The following is a 22,434-nucleotide window of genomic DNA, read 5'->3' as shown; positions in this document are numbered from 1 at the left end:
CCTGTCTTATGGTTTTGGAGGCTGGGGTGTTCACATGCTACTGTATGAGTGACTTCCTTATTAAGTACTCTGATGGTAACCTGTTGAAATGATTAGTTTTGTTCGAGACCTGTCAATGCTATAGCTATTTACCAGAATCAGAGCTGGTTGCAACATGGCTGTCTCCTGACCCAATTACCATAATGTTAAGAGTTGTAGCATAGACAGGATCTAACTGTCCATTCTGCACCAGCCTCAAGCTTTGTCAGGAGACAGAGAGGAACTATTTTTTCATGCCTGCTCTCTCCATCAAGAGAAACTGCATGCCCACAGGGATTGGAGTGAGTGAGGAGGAAAGAGCCCCAAAGAGATGCTCCCTGTCAAATTTTCTAAGATCAAAGAGCAACAGCTCAACAAGAGTATTGCAAACCCTTAGAAATAAGAGCAGCCAAAGGGTTAAACTTAAATTACAGGGAGAGATGTTTTTATGCAGGCAAAATGTTAGTCAAGTTGGAATTAAACCAGAACACCAGCACCTGTGCAGTTTGTAACTGTTTTGAAGTGCTGATAATTTCTGTGACCTTGTGGAGGATGCTGTATAAATGTTCTTCTTTCATGAAAACTGCCATAGAAACTAACCAGAAGTGGTCAGGACTTCTGTTTTGTGTTTTATCCCCAGGGGTGAGATCTTCTCCAGTACAATCTCATAATCCGTTGCTGTGGCATTCCTTTAGTACTGATTCAGGCATCAGTAACTGAATGATTATCGCTTTCTACTGTACATGAGTTTTTCTCTGAAGCCTCCCGTACAAGTATTGACTTGACCCAACCCTATTTGGCTTGTGATATCTGATGGGATCAAAGCCCAGTTTGGTGATATGTTTATACAAGCATACAGAAGAGATGAAAAGTTCTTCCCTCAGCTGTGATAATGAATTCTGTATCATCACCTGAAATGCTTTCTTTGTTTCCTCAGACACTCTTAATCTTGCGCATCTTTAACTTTGTGGCTTAGAGTGCTTGTGGTTATGCAGAGGATATTCTGTAAATTGAGAGGTTCAAAGCAGGCCCAGCCATACAGGCTCCAGTATAGGGATTCAGGATATTGGCAGATGGGGGAAGAGCATTCACCTTAGAAAGAACATTTTGTTTGATCAGAGGGAGGAGTGTGAAAATGGCATGCCAAAACCTTACCTGGAATGCTTCTGTAAAAGATGACTCTTCTAGGCATTCTGGCAACCCAGTACACCGGAATTTCTTAGTCATTTCATTGGTAAAATTTTCTCTGTCTGTTACAGCCTGTGTACTGTATTAAATAGCTCAAATAGCATGTCAAAAACTCAGATATTCAAGGTAATAAAATATGCATTTGACAGTTTCTTCAAATCTCATGTGTAAGAATGCTTTCTGGTTTGCTAGATTGACTATTATAATAGGAAGAGGTACCCCCTAATGGTGCGATACTTATATTGCAGTGTCTGAGGATGAAGGGTTTTGTGTCATTGAAAGGTTCAAATTAAAAATTCACTTTTGCTCTCAATAAATAACACTGTTCTTCAGGCTGATAAGTTCTTCTTTTACCTGTAATATAATAGCACCAAGACTGGATGGTTTCAGTGAATCAGGGAAATATGTCTAAATATGATGGTGATAGGTACCTTGTATAAAGCTAAATTTATAATAGATAAATATATTGATTTGTTACTATATTAATATATTTATTATCATTAATACGTTATAAATTATCATTGCTGCTAATTATAATTAATATATTAAAGCATAAATTAATCAAGCATTTTCTGTTAATTACTCTGATCAAATCCACCTGAACATAAGCTGATTTTTTTGCAAAAAAAATTATTCCCTTTTTTGCCAAAAATGGCTGCCTGTCTTGGCCCAGCTGGGCATTCCATAGATTGTATCATTCTCCACATCCTTTTGAACACATCTGTCGTATATTTTTCTTTTTTTTTTTCCATTTGTGCATTGTTCTTCTGCTATCCCAGTAGGGATGGCAATACTGTCTTTTGGGAGTGAGACTAGGTGTACCATTTTGAGATCTATTGCCAGCCTTTAGCTCTTCTATCCTTGGACTAAATTATAGAACTTCTTTGTTTTTAGCTTGTTGTCCTCTTATTTTTCAAACATTGGATCCCTTCTGTTGTCATTTCCTTGTATTTCTTTACTCAGTCTTCACTCAGTGAAGCAGACACTGCAGCTGTGTCTACTTCTTCAACAGTAGCGATAAGGTGAGCTTCCTGGCTTCAGTTGTTCAGATTTCCACAGGTGGTGCAAACAACTGTGGAAGATTTACCTTTCAGTGGCCAGAAGCTGTTCACAGATTCCATGGACAACTCTCTTCATACCCTAAAGAACTGTAGGGCAACACTTGGGTCATTAGGGGTAGAGATGTCTCCAAATAAATGGAAGTATAGCTGGTTTCAATTGGCACAAAGCTCCCACCTGACTCAATTTTCTACCTTCTGTAGGCTAAGAAGTCAAGGCCGCTTCATCAGATGCGTAGAATGGAACATGTAGTATGAAACACTTGTAGGATGCTGCATGTATTAATCTCACTTATAACATCTGTCCCCATGTTATAAGATGACATTAAGTGTTTGCATTGTAATCGTTTGTGATTGTATAAGGTAATCAAACAGGAAAGAAGCACTAATTAATGTAAAATGCAGGCTTCCTATAGAAGGTGTTATGTCCTGCCCACCACGAAGACCCATTGAAACCAAATGAGCCACTGTGGAACATCACATAACAAAGACTTTAATTGGATTCTTTCTCCCTCTCCCCCCTTCAGCCCCCCAGAATGAAGGAGACATGCATGTAAACTTATCCCATCAGCTTGAACTTTGGGGGAAGGCGGTTAAAAATCTCTAACAAGAGGAAACTATCTTTATGCTGCTTGGAGTCTGAGGGGCAAGGGTTAAGCAAAAGATTCCCAGTGCTTGGTCTGAGTTGCCTCAGAGACATTTAGAGCTTGTTTATTATAGAAGCTTTTATTACCTTTTTGAAAACTAAGACCGTAACTCATTTGTGTGTGTGTGTGTGTGTGTTTACCTGGTTTAATGTTGTAAATAACTTGTTTATTTTTCTTAGTAAATCTTTAGTTAGTTTATTATTGGATTGGCTATAAGCTTTGTCTTTAGTATAAGATATAGGGAGCAATTGACCTGGGGTAAGTGACTGGTCCTGTGAAACTGAGAGTAACCTGGATATTGCTGTGATTTTTGGGGACCATCTATCATAAAAGCAAGCCTGCCTAGGTGGTGAGATAGACTGGAGTATCCAAAGGGACTTCCTGTGACTGTGATTAGGCAGTTAAAGTGCCTGAAGAGTTTTCGCTTGATACATGGTTGGAGAAATCTAAGTATAGAATTCACAACCAGTTTGGGGAGGGTGCTCTACTTCTTAACAATCTGCTCTACGGTTGATACTCATGCTCTTGAGCCACTTGACAACCTGTATACAACAAATATTCTTTATAGGAATGCATCTGGATTCGATAAAGGGCGGAGTTTATCTCCCTCCGACAGGTTTCTTGCTCTAAAGAATCTTATACAGAGTGCAGCTCAGCCCTCAAGTTCCAGCAAGGACATGTCTGCAACTTCTGGGACACATGGCAGCTTCTGTTTTTATGTCACAAAATGCCAGATTACATCTTCGATGTCTCCAAGACTGGTTCGGACTGTTTATGTACCCAGTAAACACACTCTCAACAAGCATGTATCTGTACCCAGAGAGGTCCTACAGTCACTCACCTAGTGGACTAATCCAGCCAAAGTTCATTCAAGAATCCTGTTCAGCCAGAATCCCCATAAAATCATATTAACATCAGAAGCTTCCCTCTTGGATAGAGAGCACGTTTGATCCCTCACACTGTCCAAGGCGAATGGTCAAACAGGAACAGCACTTGCACATCACTCTACTGAAATTAAGGGCAGTCAGGAATGCTTGCCTCCACTTTCTTCCCTTACTCAAAATCAAGATCATGACAGACAACATAGCATGCATGTATTATATTAATCATCAAAGTGGCGCGCATTCCCACTCAATCTGCACCAAAGCGATAAAACTTTGGAACTGCTGCATAACCAATTGGATTGTTATCTTGGCTTCTTACCTCTCGAGTGTACAAAACATCATGGCAGGCAACCTGAGCAGATATTTCTCTCTAAATTACAAATGGGAGTTGGACTCTCAAGTCTTTGACAAAATATTCCTATCTTGGGGATTGCCAGACATCGACCTTCTTGCCACAGCAGCCAACACAAAGTGCAGGAAATTCTGTTCCAGATGGGAGTTCAATCCCCGATCTGAAGATGTTTTCCTAATTACATGGTTAAAGGGTCTTTTTTTTATGCATATTCTCCAACTCCATTGCTCTTAAAGTTCCTTATCAAGATCAGACAGAACCACGCCAAAGTCATTTTGATTGCACCAACTTGGCCAAGACAAGTTTGGTTTCCTTACCCCATCTAACTCACCTCTTACCATCCATGGCAGCTCCTGATCAAACCTTAATTGTTCTCAGGAAGCAGATCAGAGGCGTCATCTGAATCTGAATGTCCTGTAACTAGAAGCCTGATTCTGCAATGGTTCTTGGGATGAGAGGCCACATGTTCATCAGCAGTACGAAAGATACTGTTAAATAGTAGAAAGGATTCTACTAGGCATACTTACCTTCAAAAATGGAGAAAATACAACATTTTGTGTAACCAGTGCCATCTTTCTCCTATCCAGTTGTCTCTTTCCTCAATCTTAGGAGAGAGCAAGCAGGGCAATTGCCCAGGGCCCCAAACCACAGAGGGCCCTGTGAAACTAAGTTGCTCGTGTTTTGGCTTCAGCCCCACGTCGTCGGGGCTCAGGCTTTGGCTTTCTGCCTTGGATTTCACTGAGTCTAATACTGGTCTTGCTCTCTGGTTTATTTTGGAGGACCTCTGAAACCTGCTCACAGTTCCCCAGAGGGCCCTGGACTCCTGGTTGAGAACCTTTGCTCTGGATGTTAAGCGCCTGTTAGCTGTTTACTTGGACAGGATGAGTCCTCTCAAGAAGAGCCCCTAAACTCTGTTTCCACTGCAGATAGGTCTAAGGGAATGCCTGTCTCCACTCAGAGGTTTTCTAAAAGGATCTCTGGATGCATTATTGCCTGTTATGGGTTCCCAGAGGTTCCACCTCCCCAAAAGTAACTGCGCACTCTGCTAGGTCACATTCTACATCTGTTGCCCTACTCAAAGATGTTCCAGTTGCTGAAAACTATAGGGCTGCAACATGGTCCTCGGTGCCCACAGTTTCCTCCCACTGTGACTTAATTCATGCAGCAAGATTAGAAGCTGCAGTAGGCAACGCAGTTCATTCTTCAGCGATGGACTCTGTCTGTTCTGAAGCTGCCTCCTCTTTAAAAGAGGCACTGCTAGAGAGTCACCTAAAGTGGCGCACCCACAGGGGCACTGCTCGAAGGAGGAGAGATTACTCACTTTGTGCAGTAACTGGAGTTCTTCAAGATGTGTCCCTCGGTGGGTGTTCCTCTATCCGCTCTCCTCCACTCTGCTTTGGAGCCACCTCTGTAGGCTTTGCAGTAGAGGACGAACTGAGGACGGTCCATCTCTGCAGCCCTGTATAGCCTTGGTATGGGGCATGAGGATCTGTGGGACTCATGCACTGGTAAAAGGTACACTGCTACCAAAAATTTCTGACCAAAAGCACAGGGGTGGATATGGACCTAAAGTGGAGTTCCCACAGGGATAGCACTTGAAGTTACAGCACAAGGTGAATTATTTTTCCCGTTCCTCCTTTCCCTGATCTTTCTTCCACAGAAGTCACTGAGCAGAATGTCTGTCTGCATTGTCCCTATCTCTTGTTGATTTAGTGCATTTCCATGAAAAGAGTATATTTTAGTATTTCTGCTGAGATCCTTGTGAAATTGAACTAGATGTTGAAACATTTTGAGTAAAAACTCCAGCCTCCTGCTTTTGTGAGCAAACCCCACCAAGATCTCAGCTGGCAAATGGCCAAAGCCAACATTCACAAAGGCTATCAGACCTCAGTTTCTGTTTCACTAATTTTGCCTGAACCCTTAACTCATCATCTTAACAAGGCATTTCTGGTTTTAGATAATTGCTAATTCAGGAGGAAATTACTGTTCTTATTTTCTTACCCTTTTCCCCCCACTATCTGCTCGCTCTCTCTCTCTCTGAATAGATAGTTTTGGGTGTGCTTTTCATGTGGTAAAAACCAATCTAACTCCCTATAAACAGTAACAGTGTGTTCAGCTTTGTAAAATTATGTTAATTCTAAGAAGTGAAAATACTAAATTTTAAAACTCAAATTAAAAAATTGCTATTGTTCGGAACAGAAGAGCTCAAAGTGTAGGTTCTCTGTCATCTTCCCTTACTACTTCCTTCTCACTGACACTTTGACGTGGAGACAGGCTGAGCATTTTTTTCACTCCACCATTTAAGTCTGGCAGCTCTTCTTCAGAATTAATGCTACTGGGCTATGCATAATCCTGACCTTTTACGTGTAAGTCTTCCAAATACTGGTAGTGAAAGAGTAGCAGTATTTACACATGTTGATATGGATGTACTGCTTGTGATCTGACGTAGGATATGGAATAGTAGTCCAGTTCTGAGAGTTCTTAAAAAGAAAATGCGAGGAAGAGGGGTAATTAGCTGTGTCCTCTCTTCCCCTCCCACAGGCTAACCAAATGCCATCTTTTGTATAATGGCACTTTTGATGTTCTCTCGCTCTTCCATATTGGGAAGATAAATGGCAAATTGGAAGAAATTTTCTAAAACATTTTAGAGGGGTTGGCAGGCCTTCTCTGAATCAGTACCCAGAGGAAACAGGAAAGTCCTTATTTAAAAAACAAAACAAAATGGGGGTTTGAGGTGTAAAACTTCATATAATTTTTTTTTAATATACACACTAGAATTGTTTCAGCTTTTTCTCTGCCTTTGCGGCACCCACCTCTATTTCCATATTGCAGAAAGTGGATCTGGTTTGCAAAATAGATGAAAAGGAATCGGGGCAAATGGAAGAGGAGGATCAAAAGAGAGAGAAACAGTAGATATGCAAAATATGAAAGGCTTAAAAGGAAAAATGACTGTAAGAAAAGCTTGCCGCAGGAGACAATGCAACTAGAAGAAAGGATTAGAGGGAAATGTTACTTTATCAAGAAAGATTAGGTGGACCAGAGATTCAGAACTTGAAGGCTCCGCTCTCCAAGCCAGCAGGAATTTATCACTCTTGGAGCAAGCTCACTGATGTCTTCAAGACCAACACTATATGGTGCAATGCCTATTAACAAGGATTAAGGATACTTCTATTTATTATCCTGTATTGCACTTTGTTGGCTGAAGGAAGTGGGTTGAACTATAGAAGGGAAAATACAGCCAGTCATTTAATCCACAGAGCTCAAGCCTGACTCCTTTACTCTCCAGCCCCTGAATCCAAGGTCTTGTATTGATCTCGATCATGTGGAAAGGTCTTATTAGGAAATGATACCATGGGGAAGGAAAGGGGCGGGGGTAGTTTTGTGGAAACTTCATGCTAGAAGTAGATTTTAAAAAGGAGCTTTAGGATATGAACATCCACAGAGATGACCCACGCTTTTCATAAGTGGACAGGGGCATCTTTAATGCAGCCAGAGGCCACTCCTTTTGGTTAAGAGAGTTCAGTTCCAGACTTCAGGCTGCTGTGTAATGAAGAACAGTGTAGATCTGGATTGCTGCAGTATTAGTCAATAGCTTCCCTCCACCTAGAGTTGGTTTGCTGTATTGTTATGGACTTTTGATTAGTCCATGGACTGTATGCTTTCATTGGCAAGGCTATTTTGCAGGTTGACTAATATTAGTCTGTTCTTTTGCCCCCAATGTTGTGTCTGTATGTTCTTAAAATTGTGGGTGAGATAGGGGGGCGCCCCACTTTTCTGCCCTCTGGGTCTTCACAAAATTTCCACTTCCCTGGAGATTAATCTCAGGCATCCTCAAGAGTTCCAGACAGGGAACACAGCCTTCTAGTTGAGGATAAGGTATGTGCTTAGTGAAACAGGTGGCTATAAACAAATAGTGTGAAACAAAAATGAGAGAAGGAAATGAATACCAGAAAATATGTAGTCCTGAAAAAGAACTCAGTGCAAGGTTGAAATCTTGTCTCTCTCACCAACAGAAGGTGGTTCGGTAAAAGATATTACCTCATCCACCTTGTCTGAGGAAATATGTACGCATTTCCCTCTGGATGCTGCTGTAAGTTTTATTAGCTCTCTTAAAAGCTTTGAAGGTGATTTTTTTCTTCTTTCCTGCTCCTTCTTTTCAACTGAGCACTTTCTGAAAATACTAGAAGTAACTTCAGGATACAGGATGCCAGTTAAGGTGGTATGAGAGATGGAAATGTGAAGAACAAGTTTCCTTGCTCACCCATAGAATTCTGCAGGACCAGGGGTTGATATTCAGAAGGAATATTGTCCCTTGCTAGAAAAGGACAGATGTATGAAGAAAGAGCATCCTTTCCACTTTTCCTATACTCTGTAATCTCATGCTGAAATGGAACAGATTTTCAATTTCCATGTCAGCACCAAACAGCTTGTCATTATCTGTTTTAGCTGTTTCCATTTTAGGTGAGTTGGGTCTCTCCGGTTGCTTTGTTTAGTTAATAGTTTTATTGTGTCTTAGTTTATATCATCAGTACTTTAAGAAAATCATCGGCCAGAACTGTGGTAGAGAGCCTGTTTGATTTAGGAGTCCAGTATGTTTCCTTCCTACCTGATGTGTATGATCTCTGCTGTGGGCCAGTGCAGGGAAAGGGTTATGACCCTGTCTCTGCCCCCTTTTGGAGTGATTTGCGCTCTTGAGAGGTTCATGGAGGAAGCAGGAGAGACAACCCTAATGAAACTTGAAGGCCCTGATTCTGTTATAGTTATAGTGTAATTGTTTCAGGGGATTGCTTGTCACAACTGGATAGGAACATCTTGAGTGTGACATGGGGTCACTCCTTTCGTTTAAGAACTGTTGCCAAGAACAGAAATCCTATAGCTAATCCAGTAACTTGCATACTGAGAATGTCGCTCTGTGCCCAGAATTCTCAAATACTTAATCTGTTAGAGTACTTTTGTATAGTGTCAGTAGAAAGCCACAGAAGTCTCATTTTGTTGAGGATAGTCTGCTTTTTCTCCCCAAAGAGAGATTCCTAATCCTTGGGGAATCCCTTCTCTCAAAAAATGCTAATGTAAGCAGCATGGAGCAGTTAGCACTGCCTGCCTATCTGTTTTCAGAATGGTTGAGATGGGCACAATGGATACTTTCTGAATCCTGTCTACAAGCCTTCATGTACCCTGCATTAAGCTGGAACTGAATACTGCAGCAACATCCTCCCTCTTGCTTTAGTGCTGAATTCTGCAGCAAATGGAAATTCTGCAGCAGCCTGAAATAAATGTGAAAATGAACAATGCAATCAATACAGTATAATTTGTGGTATTTATTTTGATGTAAAATTTAGTTTATTTTATGTTGTCCTCAGATTTTCACTTAGCTGCAGATTTTTATTAACAATGCAAAACAGAATTGTAAAATTTGTTAGGAGGGAGCAGAGTGTTTGTTTATGGAGGTTTGGAGTTCTGGGACCCTGGAGGCATTTGAAGCTTTTTAAAGCTTCTCATGCCTTCTCTTGATTTCATGTAAACAGCTCTGTTGGCTGTAACAGAAGGGAGAAGAGCCGTAAGGCTGAAAGAATGGTGGCCAGTACACAGAAGCTGTGCAACAGAGTGGTGTTTTGAACATAAATTCCGTTCAGTGACTGATCGGGTGGGAGAACCTCTGCCAAGTGACCTGGATAGTGATTATAAGTAACAGAAACCCTGAAGAGGACTGCAAATGTTGTCAGTCTGTGCTGGGTCTAAAATGTCTGCACTGTTAAGTCCGAGTACATTAAAGGGCACATTTGGTTAAAAAATGTACCTTTCAAATAATTTGAAAACTTAATGGTATGTCAGTCAGACTGAGTAACTTTTTCCTGTCTGCTCCCCAGTTGGTTCCATGGCAGCTCCAGCAAGTGCATTTATATGGTGTATTTTGTTCTGGCTAAGAGTTCCAGCTTTCTGGAGTGCTGAGAAAAGGCTTTTAAAAATAGCCGATTTTTTTATTGCAGTTCTTGTGTTCTGAATTCAGAAATACATTTTCCCTGGAGATAGATGACAACCAGTGAAGACTTGGCTAGATCCTTCTTTATGTATATGTGTGGGATTCTTCTGGGAGTACTCTGGATGAAGATGTATCTTTAACTCAACTTAGATTGTGAGATTGAGTGGGATTCGGCTTCAGCTGGAGGCCCTGGTAGGATTCTGGTTGACTGCTTAAACATCTGGTGTTTTTCACATCACAATGCAAAAGTACAGTTGAAGGAAAGCAAGCAAGGTAGTTGGTTCTTAACGACATTCTTTTATGCTTTACAATTGGGTCTGAAGACAAGATGAGTAGATAGCATAGGGGAGTAATCATAGTTAATTAAGTGCACTTGTATAAAGCTGTATAGTTCATTGCAAGACGATGAAAAGTCAGTGCAAGAGCTGATGAAGAATCTTCCCTTTAAATCTCTTTCTTCACTCTAATTCTAGAGCATTGAAAGGAGATGAGTTTAAAGGTAAGTATGGCACCTGGATTATTTTCTTCAGCACATTTATGTATGTATGTAGGACTGTACACAGTACATTAATATTTTTTCTTGTTCAGTACCAAAATATGGTAATGCCATAACTGTAGAAATGAAACATTGTAAACTGTGCTCAGTTGAACTTGAGCATTCTGGAGGCTTGAAGTGTGTGGAGGTGAACCTTTCTCCACAAGCAGTTAATGCTGCCTGAAAGTTATTTCCCCGATAGTGATTTTGGTTAGATGATTTGATAATCATAACATGTTGTAAAATAGTTTACTGAGTGGTAATACTGCCACAGACTTTAGTTTTCAAACAAAGAGTCCTTGGAGACCTGTAGAATGGTCATCCTCTAACTTTCCAGCTGATACCCAGTGTGTGGGGGAAAGTAGTTAAAATGGTCACTGGGCAGATGGGAATAAGCTGGGGGAAAGCATTGTCTACTGATTTCTGGTGCCATGTTCTAAAGTTTGCTCTGAGTGAGCTACATAATGCAAGTGAAAGATGAGATAGAGAGTTGTGTATGATTAATTTATAAATGAACAATAAATTGACTTGTAGGGCTGCATCAGCTGGGAAGACTGTTTTTATCTACTTGTGTGTTGCCATCATTGAAGTCAACTAACTTTTGAAGATTTGGTGGGAACCAATTTAATGATAACCTTGCTGCTTTGTGTATCCTCTTTAGAATTGGTGCATCCAGGTGAAGCCAAGAAGCATAGTCACAGGACTTTAATATTTTAAAAATATTTACAGCCAAGAGACCTTTCTCTCTACAGACTTATTTTGTGCGTTCAGAAAGCTTTCAATGCAATATTTCACTTTTAATCTACAAGGTCAATAAGTGTTAGATAGTGAGCTGCTTGATAGCACAGTTTTATCAAAACAGAGAATGATTGTGAAAAGTAACAGTTAGGGGTGGAGCAGGAGTGGGCAAACTGTGGCTCGGGGGCCACATCTGGCCTTTCAGACGTTTTAATCCGGCCCTCACACTCCCACTGGAGAGTGGGGTCCACGCCTCCATGTAGGAGCTGGAGGGTGGGACATGCTGCTGTTTCCGGGAGCTGCTTGAGGTAAGCACCACCTGGAGCCTGCAACCCTGACTGCCTCCCACACCCCAACTCCCTGTCCCAGTCCTGATTCCTCCCCCCCCCCACCCTCTGAACCCCTCGTTCCCAGCCCGGAGTACCCTCCTGCATCCCCAGCCCCATCCCAGAGCCCTCACACACACCCCGCACTCCAACCCCCTACCCCATCCCAGAGCCCCCCTCCCACATCCTGAACTCCTCATTTCTGGCCCCACCCCAGAGCCCACTCCCCCAGCCAGAGCCCTCACCCCCTCCCGAATCCCAACCCCCAATTTTGTGATCATTCATGGCCTGCTGTACAATTTCCATTCCCAGATGTGACTCTCAGGCCAAAAAGTTTGCCTACCTCTGAGGTGGAGGGAAGTGACAGTAATGCCACAAAGGACCATCTCAGAACAATTGTAGTTACTATTCTGTTTACCTGGAATAAGTAAACTGTAATAAAGGGATGAAGTTTGCTGATAAAGTTGGAAGAAGCAGAAGGAAGAATGGCGAAGTGTTGATACAAAAAAAGGATGACTGGAAAAAAGAGCACTGTGGAAAGCAAGAGAAGGAAAAGTCTGCTGGACAACCTCTGTGTATTATGCATAGCTCAAGTCAGTGCTTCTCTTTTGAAAACATGGCCCTCAAATAGTGGGGAGTATAAGAGGGTTTGCAAATGTTTAAATAAATTATATGAGGTGGAACTGCAAATTCACCAAAAAGGAGTAGGAGGCAGACCTACTGTGGACAGGCTTTTTACATAGCTGTTTTTGATGTTCAGCTGTCATATGTTCTTTGCTGTAATCAGTTTCTTCACTTCCACCTTGTAATAAATTCTAAAGAACTTTCCTCACATTTAGAGTACACCTAAAATTAGCAAAACAAGACCTTCAGACAAAAATGAAAGATTAAATATTTATATGACTTGCTCTCTGGACAAGTTTGAAAAGCAGGGTTCACCTCTTCAGCAGGTATTCTCAATTCAATGAGATTCTTCCTACAACATTATTAAATGGCATGGTCAAGATGAGGATTCCATTCTGCAGATGTACCCCTCGAGAATTTCTGTCATTGAACAAGGGAAATAGTGGGAGAGTTGGTATGGGCATAGCAACAGTAGTATTTGTTATTCAGATGGCCCCTGTCCAGACAGTCAGTGATCTCTGCCACCACCACTGATGTATGGATATAGTTTGAACATAATTTTTTAAACCTGATTAACATCCATCTTAAATACATCTTATTAATATGGGGGAGGAAGTCCCCTCAGATTTGTTAAGCATTGCAAAATTCATGCTGACTAGTCATAATTTAATGATAACTGTCCATTTGACACCAGTGTCTTTCCCAAAGATTCCTTTGGCTCTTGAGATTTAGTTAGGAGTTCAGGATGTGAGCACAGGTGTGTTTTAAAATTTGCCAGTGGGGAAATTGAATTGTAAGGAATCACATTATTGGTACCAGACCAAAGGTTGGTTGCTCCATGGCTAATGCTTGGCAACCACCAAGCAGGTGAAGCCTTTATGCTAACAGTCTATTTGAAGATACACTCCTACAATAGCTGGCTGACAGTTGTGAGTCTCTGAATTAGATCGGGGGAAAAAAATTTTCAGGCATTCAAGGATAGGCTAGCTTGTCTTGTTTGCTAATGAGATCTGGTTTTTGTAAAACCAAAACACTAAAACCTTTGAATTTAGGTGAGGTTGAGAAAAAACCCTCATAATATTTAACCTTCTCTTGCCTTTTTCAGGAATTGGTTGGCAAATATATCTAAGGTGCGTACTGTGGATTCTGTGAGACTCTGTTCCTTATCTACATTTCCTTATATAAAGAACCGTTGCATTAGTTCATCCTTGTAACCCGTCTCATGCTGAAACAGTATCCACAGAATACAGAGGAACCTGGTCCATATTTTTAGTTTTCTGTTCTGTCTTTTATTACAGATCCATCTTTAGAGATTTCTTCTCTTGATTTCTTTGCAGGGAATCTGGCGAATCCCCGTGGATGAAATTGACCGTCCAGGCAGCTTTGCATCTCATATGAACCGCTCCATTGTCTTGCTGTTGAATGTGCTGTCTCAGCTCAAGGATTACAACACCCTACTGAAAGTCTCGTCCATGCTGCAGAGGACACCTGATCAGGGAAAGTGAGGCCATAAGTTTAGTCTTCACTTAGCAAACCTTTTCTTTCCATTTTGAATATTCCTCCCTCCCCTCCCCATTTTTCGGTTTCTTTGGAAAAATCCTTAACTGATTTAAAAAATAAAAATAAAACCTGATCTATAACACCATAAATTACATTTCTGTTGGAGGAAGAACATATTTCAAGAGAGTGAATTAATATAGTTCTGAGGCAGTTTGACTATGCTTAAAAATGGTACTGAGACCTATGACTCCTGGTGTCAAATTCTTATCCCTACTAGAGCTGCTTTACACTCCTCCAGCACAAAGCAGCCATTGAGCTGGCTTACCTGACCTGAGGAGTCCTCTTATATGAGAAGAACCATAGGTGTCCTAGAGGCACCATAGTAATATATACTCCCCCTTTTCTCCCCTCTGGCACAGGAGGCATGTTCAGGAGTTGAGGCTCAGACACTCCTCCTGTGTCGCTGCAATTCCTAAGTGACTGACTAGCCCCTAACTGGGGCTCTTGGCAACTGCCACAATGTAGGAGTTAATCTAATACAGGAGTGATCTAATTTTAATTACATTAATTTTATTTGAAAGAATGCCATTTTAATGTTGGCTGCATATATAGGCAGAAAGGCCGTAATTTAAATATTGCAGGGTAAATTAAAAACACAGTAAAATTCCAGTTGGTTACTGAGAAGGAAATATGTACAGGATGCAGTTTTTAAGAAATTCAAATTAAGATGCATGGTAGCAGGCTGTAGTGGCTGGAAACATTACACAGCTCACTGTGTATGTTTTTCAGTGTATGAGAGCTTGTGAGTTTGCATATGGTACAGTACATTCATGTATATGTGATCACATGTTCAGCAAAGTTGCAGCCAAAAATATGTTAATTTTTAGCATATCAAAAGTACTGGAGGACAGAAGGCTTTAAATTTATACCAGGCTGGTCCATGGCTGTGTTCAGAATGCAGCATAATCATTTACTGAAGTTTAGAGTATTCTTAACATGTCTAAAATATGGTCCACTTGTGCCAACCAGAGCAAGCTATAGCCATGTGAGGCGCCTGTAAGTGAAAATATTGGGGTATATATAGCATGTGCCAGGTATATTTGATATTTTTAGTTTACTAAAGGAGGTTTTTCTTTGTGCCTTTAACCTAATTCAGATAAACTGTCCATTGTAATAAATCAGAGAATTGTCATCAATTCAGTAATCATTCATTTGAAAAACAAAACCGAAAATGGTTTGATTAGGTAAATGCTATAAAAATACACATTACAGTTGGTGCATTTCTGACTAAATGTAGTTCCTGCATTTGTAGCCAGTTCTGGTTATAAATAGTCAACTTTGAGGCTGAAATGCTGTTTTTCATCACACTGGATGTATGAAGCTGGTTGCTGAGAACGTTTTCTCTGAAAACTTTCTTTTAAAGTGAAATACACAATTAGGAATTGCAACTCAGTGAGGCTACAGTGTTTCATTGGGGTGGGTTAAATATGTAGTTTAAGTGGGTTCCACCCAATTCACATCACTTTTCTGTGGCGCTTAATGTAAATAGTTAGGATTTAATGTAAAATAATAGTTAAGAATTGTATGCGTTAATTCACTAGCTTTTTAACTCTAGAAATCTGGGTTCAAAGGCAACTTGGAACACAAGTGAAAATAATCTGCTGATCCTCCCTTAGCCTCAAATGGACATTTATCCATGTTACAAAAGCCACCTCGCAATTCAACCTAATTCTGCATAATTGACATCCTCTGCTCAGGAGAGGTCTAGGTTTTGGCTAACGAAGATTATGTAGGCCAGAATTTGACGGGTATTGAAGAGTTGTTTGGGAAAATTTGTGCACCATTTCCCACATTTTTCACACCCATAGATAATAGTATCAGTGTCTTGCCAATACAAATACCGTTCTCCACAAAGTACCTGTCAAACTTGGGAGGGATATGGGGGAAGTTTGAAGCAGTTTGGTGTAGAAGTGTAAATTTTTGCTGGCTTTTTTCCTGCAACATCTGTTCTAAACGGATGTTATTTTTTTAGAAAGTTTATATTTATTAGTTCTTGTTTTTAAAACCCTAGAACTTTTTGATGCTTAATTTCCTTTCTTATTGTGGCATAGGAAGTACTTACGGGATGCAGATCGCCAGGTTCTTGCACAAAGAGCCTTTGTTCTCACAGTGAAAGTATTGGAGGACACACTTAACGAGCTGACAGAGGTAAGAAAGCATCTGTGGAACTGTCCAGACAACTTCAGTGGTGCAGTGCAGTGGTGGCCTGTTGCTCAGTCGTGCAAACCAGAGACGTTCATGAAGAGTGGGTTTGATTCTGCTTTTCCTTAAACTTGTGGAAGTCAGAAATAACTGCTCTCACCCCCACGCAATTCCATTAGTGTACAAACAATGCTAGTGAGCATAATCTGGCCCAGGATCTTTAGTTAGCACAACCAGAGGCTCTGCTAGTAGAATAGCCCTAGACTCTGTAGGTCTGGATTTGTTTCTTTAATACTTTTTCTTCACAGCCACATGCATGTTATGTTTATAGCCCCTTTCATTAAGTGGTATCAGATTCCAGTCATTTTGTGAAAGGAATAAAAGAATAGTCATATGTCTCTCTGAAAAAGAGCTAAACTGCTGAATCAGTGAGCATCCAACATTCCATATTATTTGCAAGTTAAATCAGTATCAGGGCTTATCTGCATGGCAGGTCACTATGAGGCAAGCCAGCGTGCCAGTCTACAGCACATCAGCTTTTCTCGCGGTAGCATCCCATGTGGACACTGATTCAGTGCAATGAAAGTCCTAGAGTAGAGCACGCCATGCTGCATTCTGGTTGCAGTGTAGCAGTGTCCACATTGATGTTACTGTGCAGCAAGCTAGTGTGCTGTAGATTCACATCCTGGCTTGCCATGCAGTAATTTGCTGTATAGATAAATCCTCAGACTAACTTTCCTGGAACTTGGAAGCATATTAGGCAAACAAATCAAGGGAAGAGCTCTGGTCTAAGGATTTCTTTGGTTAAGAAGAGTACAAACTACTAAACTCATTGAAAGCACGTTTGAAGGAGTTGGACCTTTTATATGTCGTGCAGTTCTTCCATCTGGGTTTAGTAAGAATGACAGCAGTAGCATTTTATATCAGCTGTGGTCTGAAAGAGGAGAAGGTATACTCTAGTGATATTCCAAAGATATATTTCACTACTGCAAATCATAATGTTCAAATGTTAGATAAGAGTCCATGATATCTTTTAAGCCTCTAACCACAAGAGAAGGTTATGTCTTAGAAACCAGAATGAAGATTATGAAATTGATGTTAGTGTTTAGGTGCCAAAAGAAATAATTTGATTTTGGTTGCAGTACGATGGGGGAAATTTCTAGCTATTTAAACGCTGATTTTACCTAATCAAATATATGGCATAGACTGAAGCAGCAAAAGGAATTTTAAGGATAAAATAAACCTGCCATTGCATTTTTGATTCAGTTTGTGCTATTGGTTCAACTGTGGTCTTTTCATCAGGGTATTATAACCAGTCTTAAAGCTAGTGACTTGAATTAATTTTAACTGATTTTTTTTTTAGGACTAAGCAAGAATGAACACTAAATAAACTCATTCTCTTTAGCACCAAAGACAGCAACATAACAATGGTCCTTATTGTCAGCCTTCATGTGACCTGTAGTTAGCTTTTCAAATTCTAAGCTGCTTCTGATTTCAGTGATAATTAAAAAGGATGATCTTTTTTTAAAGGTTTCAGAAGATCAAGGTTCCAAATCTTGTAGCCTTGCATTAGGAAAGATGACAACAGACGTTTCCAACAAAGCTAGTGCTGAAGAGGGGAAGGAGGTCCTTCCCAAAAAGCCAGCTTTCTCTGATGGAGCAGTATGTGGTACTGAGAATGGAGTAAAAGAAGTGACCCAGGGACAAACCATCAATGCTATGGACACATTAGAACAAGAGGTTAAGAATGACAAGGAGATGAAAGAGGTTCTCAGGCCTGGCTCAGTTGAGCCCATGGATTTTGATGGATATTCCAAAGACCCTGAAAAAATTGATTCTTCTTTTAAACATACTGAGCCAGATCCTGTTCAGTCTGGCAGGAATTCAAAGGACAAAACCCCTGAAAGCAGAACTGCAGAACTCTCTCTGGAAGAGTTAAGTATCAGCTCAAAACAGCAACAACAGCAGTCAACTAAAGGAACAGTTCAGGCAGCACCTGCAGAGGAAGCTGTCCAGAGGTCAAACAGAAAGAGGAAGTTACTAGATGATGCAGAGTCTGGGAAAACTCTGTTACTGGATGCCTACCGGGTGTGGCAACAAGGTCAGAAGGTCATGGCCTATGACCTGGGCAGGATTGAGAAGATCATGTCAGAAACATACATGCTGATTAAACAGGCAAGTGATTTTACTATCAGTTCAACTTTCTCTGTAGATTATGGGCAAACAGCTTCCTCTGTTACTTGAAGAAGAGCTCTCTGTCTCTCTCTAAAGCTTGTCTCTCTTCAGTAGAAATTGCCCCAGTAAAAGATATTACCTCACCCACCTTGTCTCTCTGTTACCATTGTCATTTTATGACTCAGATGGCAGGGAGTTATTATTAATCAAAATATGTCACCTATGTTAGGAACATAAATCCCTAATGCATCCTTACTTTGGAGCTCTTAATTTTTGGAGTTGCATCATGTCCTATCTATGAGGTAAAGTACATTAAAACAACTACTTTTAACAAACATTTTTGGTTTATGATCTTGGCAGAGAGGGTGCAAGAGGGACTATCTTTTTCACTTCCTTGTTTAGTAGGGTTCACTGATAGCTGATACACTTGGGCAATAGAGAGTGGGCCTTCAGCACTTCCCAGCTTGAAATTTTGCAGTGGCTTTGTTAGCATAAAGTCTGAATCTGCCTATTGCACTGGTGACATATTAATCAATCTGCTTAAACCAGAGCAGTGGTATCAGTATCAGTGTATCAGTGAAATCAGTGGTAGCAACAGTGAACACTGTATCCAACAAAATATAAAAGGAGCCGCATATTTCAGATGGCCTCATACCATCCCACCAAACTGCCTCTGGGCAAGGGGGCACTTTGCTACAGAGTCTCTTGCCAGGACAAGGGCATTGTTTGCAAGATGGAAAGTCATACCCACACTGTGCTGGAACTCAAGGGCCTGCTTCTGCTGCACTGAAATCAGTGGTAGCTTTTCTGCCAGTTACTAAATCATCCTGGCTTCATCAAGTGTCCTCCTTTATTCAGGTGGATGAGGAAGCAGCCTTGGAACAGGCAGTCAAGTTCTGTCAGGTTCATATGGGAGCCTCAGCACAGAAACAGGTAAGCACTAAACCATTCTTTCATCCCTTTACCATCATCAACACTGTTATTTTATGGTCCGATAGTTAGCATTCTAGGGTCTTTAAGTCTCGTAAGAAACATCTGCTTCCTCTTAACATTATTTTTGAGGAACAAGTATCGTTGGAGATCGGGCGGAGGGAGGAGAGGTTTCACACTTTGAATGTTTAATCAAGTGTTTGTTGCTAAGGATAATTCAATTCTTATTTGTTTCTTAGCCCTTTGTCACATTTCCTTTTTTCTTTGTCCACTGGCTGAAATTTATTTATCTAACTCTTTATACTCTCTTTCCCCTCATCAATTTTTATGATATCAGTCATTACAAAGGCTGTTGCGGGATTGTGATGACTTGTAATCTATTGCACAATTGAGGTGACCTGATTTAAGATGAGAGATGTAGGTAGCTAACAGTGGAAATCAGAGTGATTTCCCTACTTGTACAATGACTCCTCTATCTAAATCTTCTAAACCTTTGGACCAGCAGCAACAGATCTGTATGTATTGTTACATGTAAAGGTCTCGTTTTTCATGGTCACCCAGCAACTCTCTGGTTTCTGGGTTGTACTCCAAGCAACAGCTGTGGAACCTGAAGGCAGATGGTTATTTACCTGCCCTTGGAGAGAGACCTAAAGCCAAGAAGAAAGAGCAAACAGGTCAGTAGGTGTGTCCTATGGTGATTCATGTTGCTGGCAAACCACAGAGTTGACAAAACCACAGGATTTTATGGTTTATAGCATCAGCACACATGGATTAAGAGCAGAAATAGTGACTCTGAAGTCTAACTAGAAAAAGTAAAATACATCTTGGAAAAATCCCAGTGTGCCTACTCAATAGCCAGTTTTTAAATATTACTCAGATGCCTTATACAGTATTTCAAAATATAAAAATCTAGCTATATTGTTGATTGACAGCCCTCAAAAATGTATGAACAGTAAACACAAACTTGTTTGAAATATTTAAAGAAGTCCAAGTTAGAAACTTTTTATTTCTTTCCTATGATATAAAGTGGTAGAAGTAGTATTTTAAAATTGTAAAGCTAGATACAAAAAGTGCTACTGGCTGAGATTTTCTGCACCAAAAATGTAGAATTGTGTATACATACTGAGCCAAATTCAGCCATAACTTAAATACAATATATTCCTCATTCATAAGAACATTGAAAAATGGATGAAAGTGGTAAAGTTGTTGTATATCTTGTATCAGTTTGGTATTTAATGGGGGTTGCCAAATGAGTATAACTTACACACCATGGAGTCTGGAGCAGGAAAAGAACTAACGAGGATGAAGGATAAGCTGGAGGTATACTTTCTCCTACATCTACCCATTTAGTTGCTTTTCTTGCTACAATCCCACACACATCTCCTAGATCAGTAAGCTGCATTCATTTTTCACATCTACTGAATACCTAATCGATACAAGTTGTATCACCTGTTTTACAGTCTACTTAGACCACCAGTTAAAGTTCCTGATTTGTCCCAGAGACTTCCATTGTGGATTCATCTGCTTACTCTCCTTACCTTATGGCCAATTTTATGTGCATGCTTGTATGTCTCAAACTATAAAGATAAATTCCCCTGTTCTAAATAACTTTGAGACCCCTAGTTGTGAATTTGTTTAGTCTATTCCGCCTGTTTTGCTTATGATGCTGCCAAGGTATGTGAAGTGTCAGACCTCTTCTATGTCAATCCCAGAATAGTCCATTAGAACATATGCTAACTACTTTTGCTAAACTATCTGTTTGATCTTGTATTTAGCTGTGCACTCTAAGTACCTTTCCCAAGCATGAGAAAGAGCTCTATGTAGCTCGAAAGCTTGCCTCTCTCACCAACAGAAGTTGGTCCAGTGAAAGGTTAATTACCTCACCTACTAGGGCTCGCTAATCCCAGAAAGTGTTATTGGGGTTGATACTCATGGTTTTAGTTTTCTTAGTGTTGATTTTCAGCCTTAGTAACATATGTCTGGAGATCGTTTGTTTTAGCTTGCATATCTTTGTGGGTATGGGACAGCAAGCTGATGTTATTTGCAAAGTCAGGGTCTTCTAGTTTCTGTGTGAAAGTCTGTTGCAAAGCCTTAGGCTGTTTGTGGATTTTCTCATTACCCAATCTGTTACTAATAGGAAAGTCATCCATGACATAAGATGTACTTGTCTGATGCCGGTAGTTACCTTGAGTGGCTTAGTCAGTTTGCTGTTATGTATTACTTGGCATGTTATATTTTCATAGAAGCTTTTGAAGAATAATCACAGTTTTCTGAGGGATTCCATAGTGATGCAGCAATTTCCAATAGACAGTTCTATCCACTGTGTCAAAGTCTTTTTAGAAATCTATTAAATTCATGTAGAGCGATGACTGACTACAATTCGATCAACAGTTCTATGATGATCATTGGGATTACTGTTTGATCTTTACATTACAGCCTGAATAATGTCAAACTGCACTCTCTCTCAAGAAGGCCACAAAGCTGTCACAATAGGAATGGGGGTGAAGGTCTTTCTGATGAATGAATGGGTAACATGAAGACAGGAGGGTTTCTGTGTCATGCATTTAGGTCTTTCACTAATTCTGTCTCCTCAAAAGAAATGTTTTGCTATGCTTGAGACAGGACTTTTCTTATAACTTAAGAACCGTAATTTGTTAGCCCCAGGCACAATAACCAGAAATTCGCTTCTAGAATTAGCATTAGTCTGTGAACAAAAGAGATCAGAAACCAGAAGACAACTGAGCATATTGAACTTCTACAGTCACACCACTTGGGAATCTTTAAACCTGGGCTTCTATTCTATTTTTTTAATTAATCATTCCTTAGATGTAGAGTGCCATAACATAAATTAGAAAAATGAAAACCTGAAGCATTAGGATTACAGCAGCACTCATTAACTAAAATCCTTTTTCTTGTCTTGATAGAGGTTTGTCCTCTTCTGCTTGATATATGTATTACAAACACATCTTTTATTGTTCAGGTGCACTTGTAAAATTAGCATGTCAAACAATGTCTCAGAGTGCAGTTGGTTTAAAGGCCTAGATCATTTGTCCTCACATAGACCAACTTAATTATTTTTTTTTTATTTGGGAGTTTTGGTGAAGATACTGGTTTAACGTTTTATGCTGCAAGAATTCTTCCCATTCTGCTAATACACAATACTCTCTACAGGTGTAGAATCTTAGAAGTGATGGTAGTGGATTTTAATTATTGGCATTATTAACATTTATTAAAACAATTATATTAACAAGATAAAACAAATTATCTCTTTCTTTCT

The 22,434-nt window shown here is 40.2% G+C and overlaps 1 protein-coding gene across 4 annotated transcripts in view; it reads left to right on the top strand.

Annotated features, from left to right (window-relative positions):
* CABIN1 (calcineurin binding protein 1) overlaps positions 1–22,434 on the top strand; it is a 244,437-nt gene that overhangs the window by 137,492 nt on the left and 84,511 nt on the right. For all 4 annotated transcript variants that reach the window (XM_050924449.1, XM_050924450.1, XM_050924448.1 and 1 more), the window contains exons 30-33: positions 13,688–13,851; positions 15,962–16,058; positions 17,583–18,227; positions 19,086–19,160. In XM_050924449.1, coding sequence (XP_050780406.1) covers positions 13,688–13,851; positions 15,962–16,058; positions 17,583–18,227; positions 19,086–19,160 — 981 coding nt within the window. The remainder of the gene's footprint in view (positions 1–13,687; positions 13,852–15,961; positions 16,059–17,582; positions 18,228–19,085; positions 19,161–22,434) is intronic.

Source organism: Gopherus flavomarginatus, chromosome 15 (assembly GCF_025201925.1).
Source record: "Gopherus flavomarginatus isolate rGopFla2 chromosome 15, rGopFla2.mat.asm, whole genome shotgun sequence".
Taxonomy (NCBI): Eukaryota; Metazoa; Chordata; order Testudines; family Testudinidae; genus Gopherus; species Gopherus flavomarginatus.
Note: the sequence above shows the minus strand (reverse complement) of the source record. Positions and strands in the feature narration are given on the sequence as shown.